Source organism: Leptosomus discolor, chromosome 7 (genome assembly GCF_034619465.1).
Source record: "Leptosomus discolor isolate bLepDis1 chromosome 7, bLepDis1.hap2, whole genome shotgun sequence".
Lineage (NCBI taxonomy): Eukaryota > Metazoa > Chordata > Aves > Leptosomiformes > Leptosomidae > Leptosomus > Leptosomus discolor.
In genome coordinates this window covers 20849896-20863926 of record NC_141397.1, presented here as the reverse complement: position 1 = coordinate 20863926, position 14031 = coordinate 20849896, and the positions used below count along the sequence as shown (strand labels likewise).

Sequence of the window (14031 nt, the reverse complement as noted above, 5' to 3'; positions counted from 1 at the left end):
CTGAGAAGAAAAAATGATGCTTAGTTTCTTGGCTAATTGCAGTTGTACTTAAAAACTCTCCTTAGTTACAAGTTCTGTATTGCAGCAGTGCAAAGACATAGCCACATGTCTGAACTGTTTGGACCTCTTAGGACTCTGAATAAATCACCCTTGCATGCTTTATCCTTGCTCTTGTCTCCACTCTCCCCATGGCCTCCACCCCCTCACCCCTATGTGTAGAAAGCGAATTTTGAAAGCTCAGAAACTGGATGCTGGGTAGACTTCAGTACTGAACTCAACACTTAACCCCATCTCTTCTAAATGACTGCAATTTCCATGACTGAAGCAGCAACTTTGAATCGAGTTTCAGCAAGCTATTCTATGTTCTACCTTTATACAGCAGAGAGAGACAAAAAGTACACACCATTTAAAGTCTTTTGCACTATCACAGCAATACGGTATGCCTTAAGTACAACTGAATCAGACAACACATAGCTTCTAGTCAAGTCTTTTTTAAAATCCTACCTCATGTTCACAAGTGCGGCTGACATCCATGAGAACCCACAGCAGCAGGACACCCCACCTGCTTCTTTTTGCAGCCTGATCACTTTCCCCATTTACACCCTCAGCTAAAGGTATCATCCCAAGAAAAAAAATCAATCCAGTTCACTTAGTTGCCCAGGTCTGTAAAGATTATAAATACTGTATGCAACCTTGCCTGCCACTGTTGTTTAATATAACCACATTCATTTAATCTGTGGGGGGGTGTGGGGTGGGGGGGGGGGGGGTGTGTGTGGATAATTAAAGAAGAGAATGGCTTGAATTCTTCATTGGTTATGTCCAGGAAGGGCAACATCTGGCAGGAAGAATAAATTTCATGTGGGGTTACAAATGTACTCTTGCCAAAGACACTGAATGCCCCCTGGCCCCAAAGAATTGCATTCAGTGACAGTGTGGGCCCTTCCAACACTGCTACTCAGAAAAAGACAAGACTGAGTCATCAGAAGGTCCCTTTCTTGCCCCTGTGTGGAGTCCACAGAAAGAGGAGCTGAAAGGCATGCATAATGAGATGACAGACTTCAAAGGAAGGCATCAGTGAAGCCTTTTCTCTGTAAGCTTTATTTATTCTATGTAAAGACCTATACTTTTCCAAGCAGGTGTCTAATCTCACACACCCAAGGGAAAGGATCAGAGGCACCTGTGCTCAGCCAGACCTCCAGGGTGTGAACAGAGAGTGGTTGCAGCCCTGTGACACAGAGTGGTACCCTGGGAGACCTGCAAAGCATCCCCCTCAGAGACAGAGCAGTGGGAAGCAAAGAATTTGTGTGGGATGAAGTAACAGAGAGTAACCAGGAACAGAGAGGCAGCCAGCTCTGTGACTGCAACACTTGATCATAACAAGTTCAGAACAAAAATCCTATGATTGCTCATGAACTAATAAATTATTGAAAGTTACCATACTTACTACTATCAGGAGGGCTACTGCAAATGTCAAAAATGAGGTCGCTTTTTATCTGGCTTAGAATATCAAAATTTTCAACATAGAATACCATCTCACGCTTCCCACTAATCTCTTCAAGCTGAGTTTTGTTTGCATTAAAAACTCCAACAGAGTAGATTATAATGCCTTTATCTTGGAGCACTTTGGCAGGAGCTTTAACTTCATCTTGTGATTCCCCGTCTGTGATCAGGATGAGAATTTTTTTAACTTCGTCACGTGAGCCGCTGCTGGCTTGAAAGTATTTAAGCATGAACTTCAATGCTTCTCCTGTCAGTGTGGTTGATTGAAGGGGAGATATCCTATCGATAGCACTGAGGATATCTCTTTTGGTGGAGTAGGTGTTGAGCTTGAATTCTTCCTTTGGTTTGTCACTGAATTGGACCACACCAATCTGCACTTTGTCTGCACCAACATCTGTTCTGTTCACCAGCTCTCTCATGAAGTTTAGCATTTTCAGAAAATTCTCATCTCCAATGCTTCCAGAACTGTCCACTAGAAACATGATATCAGCTTTCACTTCTTTGCAGGCTGTCAAGGGAAAACAGTTTTTTAAGCTTAGGTTTTTCTACATTTTTTTGAGAAAAACCACAAACAGGTTAAGCACACAGAATAACCTCAGAAACGGAAAAGAAAGAAAAAAATTCAGCATAAGCCTTTTCAAACTCTAGATTTTATTAGTTCATTGATAAGTTATGACTGTAACTAAAATACTTTATTCTCTCAAATCTGAACAAGGGCATTATTAACTTTATCAGTTGCAATTCGATCAGTCAGCATTAAATCACAGCCAAGCAACTGAAGCAGTGTCTTAAGATCAGCAAGGAATTTCTAAAATAAAAATCTAAAACCTGCTGCTGGTCAAGATTTGGAGCCTGAGAAACCTGAAAATTTTCTCTTTGTTTCAGTGAGGTAGGAAACAGCAACTTGTTTTACAGAAAGAGGTGAGCTAAACAATAGATAGTTACAAACGAACAGCCTGCACACTGGTAGGTCACATTCAAGCACATTTTTTCATTAATCTTTTATAGGGTTGTAAGAAATAAACTAGGGGGGGGGGTATTAGTGCAACACAACCTTCACCTGTTTCCTGGTGAATGCTGGCCAAAAAGCTACAGTTTAGGGAATACTTATTTCTACATCATTACTTTAAATTGTAAAACTGTCTTATTTTGACTTTGGCACATCTCAATTCTAGAATTCTGTTTGAGGGATATGCTGTGCCTATCTACACCTGATAAAAAAGACTGGTCTGTTTGAGTTAAGGAAAAAAGCAGGTTCAATAAAGAGAGATATGCTCCAAACTAGATACATTCACAGACCTACTTGTTCTACAGTGATTTGTGATTTTGGGTGCCTTTGACATTGGTAGCTCAATTTCACAGAATCATGGAATCATAAAATTGTTTGGGTTGGAAGAGACCTTTAAAGATCATCTAGTCCAACGCCCTGCCATGGTACGGGCACGGACATCTTCAACTAGATCAGGTTGCTCAAAGCCCTGAGGAACCTGACCTTGAAGACGTCCAAAGATGGGGACTTTGGAGAACTCTCTGGGCAACCAGGGAATAAAGTCTGTAATATACAGGCAAGGGATGTATTATTCATTATTCATGAAACAATTTCTCCGTCAAATCAAAAGGAATCTGTTTATTTTCTGTGTTGTCAGGACAAAGTGAAAGCATGGTCTTACCTTCTACGGTACAGATCTCTCTGACAACTTCATTTTTAATATCTTTCAGCAAATCAAAATCATGTACAAAGTACACTTTGTTTTTCACTCCTGCAATCTCATGAAGCTGAGTTATGTTGGCTTCCCCCACGCCGATGGCATAAACATTAATCTGGTCTTCCCTGAGTTTCATGGCTGGTTCCTTCACACTGTCCTGTGACTCTCCGTCTGTGAGAACAACTAGATGGTGAGGCACTGTAACTCCTCGCTGCTTCCTGGCCTTTTCAAACAATGGCTTCATGTAAGTTAGAGCTCCCCCTGTATTGGTATTTCCACCTACTTGCCGAATATTTTCAATCCCTTTTATCAAGTCACTTGCTGAAGTGTATTTACCAAGCTCAAACTCTAGTTCATTAAAATGTGAGAACTGCACGAGTCCAAATCGAACTTTATTCATTCCTATGTCAAACAGCCTAATAATTTCCTTCAAAAAATTCTTCATATCCACAAAATCGAAGTAATCAAGACTTGATGAACCATCAACGAGCAAGTAAATATCAGCTTCTTCTGTGTTCAGGCACCCTACACAGAATGAAAAAGTCTCCGTTAGATCACCATTATGCGCATGGACAGATCACCTATCTCCACTCCTTTTGTAATACATCTGGTAACAAAATAGTTGGCAAACTTAACCTGCTAGGTATCTCAGGCATGGCAGCAAGAAACAAAACACTATTTATCCACGGCTGTATGACTGCTTTCCCCACAGAAAACAAAACTCATAGCTTGGAGTTTTCAATCACATCTGAAATGATTTTAAGCAACTACCTCCAGCAATTCCCAGATTTCTCAGTACAACTTATAACAACCACAAGAATTCACCATGCATCACTATATAGCCATGTTAAACATTTAATCAGTATGACTGATTTTATTGTTGAATAAGGTTCCAGCAGCAGTTCACTTAATGTTCTGATCATCCACAGTAGGAAACCACTGACTTTTAGAGCTCTTAGGCATAAATTCACTAGTAATTTTTCATAAAATATCTAAGGCTACTCTATTGCTATTACTACCTCTAGACAAGTCTGAAATCTTCAGCCACTTCACTTTCCTGGGACATACACCCTCATGGCTTAATATCTGCCAAAACCCCCATGATGTACACATTCCCATTTATTTTCTAGGTTTGATCAAAATCAAGGGTAAACTGACTGGAAGGTTAACATTCCAAGGGAAATCTCATTCAGATGCAGCATCTTCCAACAGATCAAGTTCTAACAGTGCCTTAGTTGTTTTTTTGACTTACTCTCTAACAGGAACAGTTGATGTTTCTGACAGTATTAGTCCTTCCTATTAAATAATGGTAGAAATAAACAAGCTTTCAATACTACTGAACTTTGGCAGTATGCTAATGAGTAAAATGTGAACCCATATTCAACTTTAAATATAAATTCCTTTTCTCAAAGGTTCAAACTCAAACGTTCAGTTCGAGAACCTGAGAAGGTTCAGGATAGTCTTCAGTTAAAACTTCTTAACCTGGAAAGAACCAAAGTTATTTGGAAAGCTTTACCTGTTTTGAGAATCTCTTTTCTTTCAGAGCGGACATACAGCATGTTTTCTATTTGATTCAAGAGCTTCTTTTGAAAAATTTTATTTTGTGTTTGCAGATCAGGAAACACCTTGAGACTGGTAACATACTGCTCTTGAGGATAAGAGGCTATCTGGACCAGTTGTTGATCAGAAGCGTCTTCAACACCTATGGCAAACACTGTCACGCCACTTCTCCGCAGAAGAGTAGCAACATCACTCACATTGTCTTGAGAGCTTCTGTGGGTAACCAGAACAGCTATTTGCTCTACCCCTTGCTTCTTTCTGCTCCCAGCAATTTCAGTAAAGAGTTTTAGCCTTGTGACATTAATAGCTGCACCAGTATTGGCTTTTCCTGACCCAGCAGAAAGGTCCTGTATTATCCGCAGAATTTCAACTTTGTCTGTGTCTGTGTTCAGATGTGACATCACTTCTTGTCCATCAGTGTACATCACCAGGCCAATTCTTATGCATTTCTCCTTCACATCAAACGAGGATGTTAGGTTTTGCAGGAATTTTTTTAATTCTTCAAAGTTTGACTTTGAAGTACCATGATCAACTATAAACACAATGTCAGCAACCAAGTCTCCATCACATACTATAGTGGAAAAAGGATGAGAATAAAGTGATGTTAGCAGCCATCTTCTATGCTATTTCTATAATTAACTAGCTATGGACTGTTGTTGGTTTTTTTCCTAAGACACGGTTTTCTGCTTTATTTAAAGTAAAACAAGTTTGTAAAACTGTTTTTTAGCCAAAGATGACAAGCTACTGAAAGTCAAAGTGATAAAACTTCATTTTAAGTTAAAATAACCAAAAGATCAGAAAAACTAGGGGATATAATAGCAGAAGTGTTTATGGTTTTTATATTCTTGTAACTTCAACTCTTGCTTGTATTTTCTAGTGTATTGATCCAGAAGATGCATATGTAAGGATACTAGTTGGACCATGCATGCTAAAAATCTTCAGTTATAGGGGATTTTATTTATTTTTTAAATCACTTATATGTATAAAAAAAAAGAAAAATCCCAATACACAAACCTATTCTCAGTGCTACATGAAAAGTATAAGGTTCTCAGCCGTACCATTTTGGTAATGGAGAGTCTAATATAATTCCTTTAATTCACACTTACCAAAGGTCCTCAAAGACTATTCATTAATTTACTAATTGTGAAGGGTTCACAGCTTCATAAGGAGTTGTATTTCATTAACACATACTGGTTGTACCAATTACCAACTAGTAAAAGCAAAAAAAAAGAGACTTCTTCACCTCCATTCCTTTTAGTATCGGAGAGTACAAGTGCCTAACGCACATCTACACATGTAAAAGCACCAAGTTTTGAAAATAATGCCAAGTGCAAAACTTCATGGGCATGAGAGTATGTCCGTCCCATCCATGTTCCTGCTTCCCTATTTTAAAACATGCTAAGGCTAGGCAAGATATTTAAAACTCTGGCCAATACATTCCTATTCTTTGTTTTTCAGCAGCCTATGTGTCATGAACGCTACACAGGTTGCTGGAGATGAGAAGGTATGTGAGGCCTAGAGTGGCTAGCATCATACTGAAGGTCTAAGTCCTTAAATGTCATCTCCCACATCATTGATTTTCTTACCTTCTACTTCTTTAATACTATCCATTTGGAACTTCGCAATAATATTGGAGACATTTTTAGAAAACATAGGGAGGTCCTATTCCTTAGGAAAATAATACGAGAATGACTGCATAGCCATTGACCTCAGTTGTTCTCTCACAGCTTCATGTATCCCGAGGGCTATCACTTCTACTCCATTGTCTTGTAACATTTTGGCTGACTCTTCCACATCATCTTCGGAAGGCAAAGATGACAGAACCACTAAAATCTGATTTCTATCTGGTCTATTAGCCAGTTCTTTGAAATACCTTTCATAAACGTAATGGAGGGCATTGCCAGTTTTTAGTGGCCCACCTTGCAACGCTTGCATTTTTTGCACATGCATCAACAAATGCTTCTTCGTTTTATTTGGGTCCAGTTCAAACTCTTCATGAACATAATCATTGTACTGGACAAGTGCAAGACGGTATTGGTTAGATTCCAGTGGCAGATTGTATACCAATTTGCTAATAAAGTCTTTCATGTAAGGAAATGAATAATTTTCTGTGTCCTGTTGGCCAGCAAGCAACAGGACAATATCTGTAGTATCTCCACACAAAAACATATCATTAACAATTTTTAATTAAATATCCAAACACAAAGAACACAATGTTGAGGCAATAAAGTAACATAGTGCTCACTCAGCAATAGTCCAGGAACAAAAATAGAAAAGCTTAAACAGTTTCTATACCTAGAAGCTGTTCTACATAGTTTTTAGTTTTTTAAAAGCCTTTTTACTGTTAATAACATTTAACTAACGGGGTTCTAGACAAATGTTGATTTGCCCACCATCTGAAATTCTTGCTGACTTCAACAGAGGCTGCCACATCCATGATTCCTCAAAATCAGCCTATAACTTCATTTTGAGGAAATTATAAGATCTTACATTCTTATTAAGGAAATGAATTCTTCACATTACTCCTAGTAAGGAAAATGCTTTCAAGTATTCAATTTCTGAATTTGAATACTTGAAAGTAATGTATTTACTGTGCCTTCTTTCCATTACAAGTATCAAGACCCTGGACTTAGTTCATATTTCAAAATATTTCACATTTTGAAATATTTCATATGTCAAAATCCAGCACAGAAGTTCTGCTCCAACTAACTAATTCCTCACAGACCCTTTAATACCAGTTGTTACAGAAATGGAAACAAATTTTTCAAAGAACAGAATAAAACACACGACAAATCTGCAAAATCCATCATTCGGAAGTTGGCAGGTTCAGAACCACTTGTCAGCACATATTTTGCCACCCATACACCCTGTTTCTGCATAACACAGAATTCCCATGGGAAAAATTAGGAAGTCATTAAAGATAAGCCTGTAGTTAACATGCAAAAGGGAGTACGATTTAACATTGCTCAGAAAACTTTCAGTTTATGCTTTCCTACCTTTGCAGTGATTGTTTTGGCGACCTTAACTTTCTCTCTGTGTGATGTTTGTCTAATACAGGAGAATTCATATTTTCACTAACTAAGTTTAGAGTTATCTGAGACTTTCTACTGAAAAAGCTGAGTGATTTCTTTTTTTTTTTAGTTTTATCTAGGTTTAGGAAATTTGCATACAATTAAAAATTAGTATTTCTTTTACTTTGCAGCTCTTACCAAGGAGAGTTCAGGCAGTTGAATGAAAGAACTGCCAGGCAGAAATGCTCAAAGTAGTAAAAGTCGCACTGCCCCCAAGCAGCACAACCACACAGGGGTTGCTTGAAACGGGACATGAGATCACCTGGCATGATTACTCTCTTTCTCCTCTAACAAATCATAACTCTTCCCCTCCTTCCCTTCCTAATGTCCCTCTGGATCGCAGAAAATCTCCAGGAAAATAACATTTATTCCATGTAAGGAATGCATGGTTCAGGACCCTCTATCTGACAAATGTTTTAAAAGTAAGAAAAAGCTGCCCTAATCTCAGAGTAGTATCTTCTAATTTCCTGCAAATGCATTCATCCTGTGGAACTCTAGTACCGTAAATGGAAATATGAAAATTATACACTGTCATAATATCTGTAAGAAGTTCCCTATATCAGCAAGGTTTACAGAAATTTACTGTGCTGCTCAAGAGCCTGCATGTCTGTTGACTCTCTTACAGCTCTCACTGAAGATATAGTTAGAGAAGAAATATGGCTTGCATTACAGCTTCAGTGCACAGTCTACTGCATATGCCAAAAACTGTACTTCAGAAATGCAATACATACACGTAAAAAGCAGGAGGAGTCTAAAGAGGGGAGAGAAAAGATTGAGACTACAAAAAATCTTCTCATTTTATCTGTCACAAAGCTATTGCCTTAGTCCACCTGCATGGTAAAGAGCCCACTCCACCAAGCAAAAGCCCACAGGTGATGTTGTGCTCTTTCCTTTTCTTTCTCTTCTCTCTGTACAGACCACACAATATAAATTACAGATCACACATGCAATATTGAACTAGTGGTCAGAACCTGATTATCTAGCCACAAGCCCAGATGAAATATTTGCTAAATGATGTTGCTTTTTTAATGCTACACAAAAGTTATCTTAACATTAGAAATACAATGCTATATTGTCCAATTTTTCTGATGGATATTTTTCATCAGAATACTGAAAATTATTGTTAGACTCTATGGGATTGACATGAAGTAGCACAGCTTACCTTCTTGCACAGCTATGTCACTGTAATCAGGTATACTTATTAAGTCGCTGATGTTTACTCGGATAATATCATCAATGATCTCTGGCATATGTTCTGAGAATTTAGGCAGCTCCTCTATCAGTGGTTTGTAATGAAATGACGGGGTGGCCATCTCAAAAAGTTCGTTATATGGAGAGTCTTCTGTCCCTATAGCTATTATCTTTACTCCAAGACTCTGCAAGCTTCTGGCAGCTTCTTGAACATCATCTTCTGAGGGTGCAGATGTCAAAATCACAATGATTTGTTGCTTTATTTTTTCATCTGCTGACTTTTGGAAAAAGGTTTCATAAGCCTCATTGAGGGCATTTCCAATTTGCACTGAACTCCCACCAATAAGTGTAAAGTCTCTCCTGATATGATTCACCATAGGACCCTTTCTTCTGTAAGTATCCAGCATAAATTCAATGGACAACTCATCACTGTACTGAGCAAGCGCCAGCCGAAACTGGTTAGGCCCTATTGGTAGGCTGTCAATCATACGGATCATAAAATTTTTCACATAGGGGAGAGATGAATGTCCCATAGCGTCGGAGCCGTCAACTAAGAGGACAATGTCTGTAGGGACTGAAACACAGAAAACAGTTTGCTATATTGCCTTTCTCTTCTGGAGCTATAACACAGTCAGACATTGCAACCGTCAAGAAACGAGACTTGGAAAGAAATTCTGCACCTCAGTTAAGTGTGCTAGTGGCCACATAGGAAAATGGATGCCTGCAGATAGAATCATAGAATCATTCAGGTTGGAAAAGACATTTGAGATCATCAAGTCCAACCATCAACCCTACTCTACCAAATGCACCCCTAAACCATATCTCCAAGCACCACCAGGGAAGTCTGTAGTCAACAGCACCATGACAAAATTAACCAGATATTCCATCAAGCTTAGTTTCACTTAGTAACCCAACAACATACAAATGAGGGAGAGTAGGACTAAGATAGAACCTCTACCTTTCTGCTTTGCTCTCTTACACCTAATCAGTCTTAGGTGGTCTCTCTTGCACACAAGATCATTATGTAGGTAAAATTTTCCAAGAGTGGGAGAGTTCACTGTTTCACGAAAAACATGGAGGAGCAGGCTAGGAGGTAGATTGCCAGCATGGGAAATTCAGAAAAAATGGCCACAGCAAACCATGTTTACATATGCCCAGGACCCCTGTATGGGGGCGACTGGCAGCTACACTATTCCCTGGAATGTCTGTGGTCATGAGCTGTGAGATGAAGTCATGACAGGGACCAACTTCCTGCAGCCCATTCCCAGACAAGGCTGCACGTTGGAAAATGGCCAGCCTCACCTCAGCTCAGCTCAGCTCAGCTCACCCCTAATCCCTCCCATCCCCTCAACGACTCACTTCATACCTCACCTTATGCTTCAGCTCACACCTCAGCCCTCGCTTCACACCTCACACTTCAGCTCATATCTTGAATTTCATCTCACCCCCAAAATCTCATTTCACACCTCACCTCACGCTTCAACTCATCCTTCAAACCTCACCTCAACCCTCAGCCTTTGCCTTGTACCTCACCTTAAACTTCATCTCACCTCAAACCTCACCTCATACCTCTCTCACATCACCTCTTACCTTACCTCCCACATCATATTGTACAGCTCAAACCTCACCTGTTGCTATCCAAACTCAGCTTCAGCTACTGTACATGGAAGTTTCTTTAGCCTTTCAAGCTTCTGGTCAGCATTTAGAGCAAAAATGGTGAGCAAAGTTTTTTTTTTTCCGATTAAGAATTGCATTAACAAAGAGATAATAAAATACCAATGTTCTGGGAAACAGACACGTGCATCTCAAAGAAGATGAAGAACAGAGCCAGCAGCATCTTCATCTCAAGGCAGAGTCCTCTGAGCATCCTCTCTGAAGGAGATGGAAAGAATGGCCAGTCAGAAAGTTGAAGAAACTGTTTTTTCAACCATGCATGTATCAGGAGGAGACAGCTCTATTGAGGTCCAGATGCATCCTGCTTTGTAATTTTTTTAAATTCTGGTGAAAGTGCAGAGCACTTAACCAGCTACCTGTTAATGAAATGGCAATTATTTTTACAGAATAGTATCTTTTGAACAGCTTCTAACCCTTAATGAATGGTCATGTTTGTGACTTCTGGAAGGCTGGGTATCTTATATTGAACTACTACTATTTTCCATTAAAGGTTTTCACAATATGATGATCCAACTTCTGCTGATTTTAGTGGGAGCAAAACTGCACTCTGAGGCTTAATTTGTGTGAACTTATTTTAGCTGTTCAGTGTTTAGATGTTCAGTGCCCATTGGATAACAGCATTCAGATGCTGAAAGTTTATGGAAATAAACTAAGAATCAAAGGAGTCATTGCTCTCCTGAGGAGGAAAAGGAGGAGGAAAAGTCCCATTAACAGTGAGCTTTTCTATTTGCACTACTCTGAGTTTGAGGAGCTGAAGGAATAAACCTATGCCAGATAAAGGCTATTTCAGTGTTGGCTGTGTTGTACTTCCAGCCCTGCATGGAAACCAGCACTTTAAATGTCTCTGTGAACGATCAGCGATTCCTGACACTCTCTATAAAGTGAAGCCCTCTGCATGTCAGTTCGGTTGCTAGCTGGAAGGCTTTTAAAAGCAAAAATAATTCATATAAATAATTTCCCAGTCTTTCACAGGAAATCTTAAGTAACTTATCCTGTAAATATTCTCCCCAATCTCAGGCTATGATCTGTCCATGACTGTAAACATCCTGCTTTATTGAAACGCTAAAACCACAGCTGCCTGCACTTGGAGCCAGAGCTGGTGCCAGCAGCTGTGTAGGATGGGTCAGGCTCCTCAGAAAACTGCTCACCTGTGAGGAAGAGCTGAGTAAGAAAGGTCCTGGAGAAGCCCTGCCTAGATCCTCTGCCGTTTGCTCTGGGGGCTGCACTGCAGGTTGGTCCATCATCTTCAGCCCATCCCTGTACTGTGCAGCAGACATGCAACAGCCTGGCACCTTCCTCACCCAGACCCAGCCCAGGACACCACTGCCTGCCTCAGCCTTGGACTAGTATCATCAGGGACTTGTAGTGCCGCTCTAAGTAATTTGATACTTTCCCCTAAAAATTCCTGGAAAGCCACATTTCCTCCTTTTTCTGACAGCTGAAGCAGTCTCTTGCAGGACAGTATAGGGGAGCTAGTTCTCAATCCCTGTCTTCTAAAGAGGAACACAACAATCTGATGTTGACCAATCTCTAACATCAGTGGGAGCAGTCCTTGGGCAGTACTAATGGAAAATAGGCATCTTCAGGTGCCAGGTGCTGAAAGTCTTGGCAAGTGGCTCTGCAGGAAATCTTTGTTGCCACTTCAGATAGCTGAAATGGGATATTGTGTTTGTATAATTTGTTATTCTTGTCTTTTACTGCTATTTCACATATGTGGCAAAATTCCAGTGATCCTCCATCATCCTCCATAGATCTGCTTTTTATTTACACTATAACTGAGAATATTGTTTGGCCCATGCTTGCTCTAAGAATGTTTTAATATCAGTGAAATCTGAAGTAACAGCTGAATCATGAATATAAACTGTGCATGTTTTCATTTGTTTTCATTTTATCTGACAAACCATAAATGTTCCATTTATTTCATCAGAAATAATAAGCTTACTTATTAAACATTTGAATTTAAACTCTGCTCTCAAGCATAGCAGAGCAAATGCAGAATTATTAGAAATACCTTCATTATTTTATCCTCTGTGAACTAAGGTAATAACCAAAATACTCAGTAAATGATGCCACTGTAAAACTTCAAAATAATTGTGCACAAATGGCTAAATAGTGTAATTAATTTAGGCATGCCTGTCCCTCTGAAATAGTGTTAGTTAGACTGTTCTTTTAAAAGCTTCTTGAAGGAGAAATTTCACATTACTGAGCAATGTTTTTAGGTACAAAGCAAACTTGCATGAAGAAAGGGAGGTTTGTTTCTTAAGGGTTACTCTTAAGAAGAGTAAGCCCAAAGAAAGAGAAGGCTGAAGGCACACATGCTCCCAAAGTTTAGAAATCATGAGGTTCAGACCGCATGTAAGAGTGCTGTTTTTAATCTCCAACATATTCTTTCACCCTTTGTATCACGCAGGGCATGTACAAAGAGAATAAGAAACAGCTCCTAGGCGTCTACTGATGACAGAATCCTTGCTGCAACAATACATTTATTTTGGGGATTATTACTATGTATTTACATATCATGTAAATAACATATGTATGTGAATGATTAGGAAACAATTGGCATAATTTGGAAAGACAGTAGATTCCCCCTGGAAGGAGTGCAGTAGAGTAAGTTAGTCAGCCGTAAGTCACTGTGGGAGCAGTAAGTGATTCTTTGTTTCTGCACAACCGAGCTCAAGTTCTCCATAGTTTTGCCCAAGGAATTTCAGGGAGCTCTGGTGCTGCATTCAGGATTCTTCCTGTAACAGAGAGGAAGAGAAGCAAGAAGCACCACACCTATGCTGCCCTGCACCTCTGCAGGGAGGTGACAAGCTCCTCCAGACAGGCAAAGAAGCTGAGGGATGCTGTCTCCTTCTGGAAGACGGTAGCAAGCAGGTAGGTGGATGTTTAAAAAACCCTACTTACCAGAAGCTAAATCTTTGTGAAGACCTGTCAGCCCACTAGAGAGCCTAAGTTCTATGATGCATGTTCAGGAGGATACCATCAGCAAAAGACAACCTCTATAACCCATTTCTGCTCTTGGAAGTGGTATTTTTTCCAGATTCTCCCTATATAACAGGGTAAGACTTGCATGTCTAAGGTTTATTGTTCATTCCCACATTTGTATCTGTTTTACTTTTTTTTACATTTACATTACACCAGTCAGGCGTCCTGGAAAGTGACGCCCACTACTGATTTCCAGGCACTGTTATTACACGGACCATTCCTTGTTCCTTCCACTCACAGAATTATTTTTTTTCTGTTTATCAAATCCAATTGAATTAGCTTTCAGTTACACTTTAAATATTTAAATTTTCAAGAAAAGGATCACCCAGCAACGTCTTTATGGC

The 14031-nt window shown here is 39.6% G+C and overlaps 1 protein-coding gene across 1 annotated transcript in view; it reads right to left on the bottom strand.

Annotated features, from left to right (window-relative positions):
* Positions 1-10895, bottom strand: part of LOC104354156 (collagen alpha-6(VI) chain) — a 66327-nt gene extending 55432 nt beyond the window's left edge. The window contains exons 1-6 of the mRNA XM_086468531.1: positions 10805-10895; positions 9036-9602; positions 6353-6358; positions 4723-5337; positions 3171-3731; positions 1448-2008 (exon numbers count right to left, since the gene is read on the bottom strand). Coding sequence (XP_086324657.1) covers positions 1448-2008; positions 3171-3731; positions 4723-5337; positions 6353-6358; positions 9036-9602; positions 10805-10895 — 2401 coding nt within the window. The remainder of the gene's footprint in view (positions 1-1447; positions 2009-3170; positions 3732-4722; positions 5338-6352; positions 6359-9035; positions 9603-10804) is intronic.
* Positions 10896-14031: the final 3136 nt, after the last annotated feature.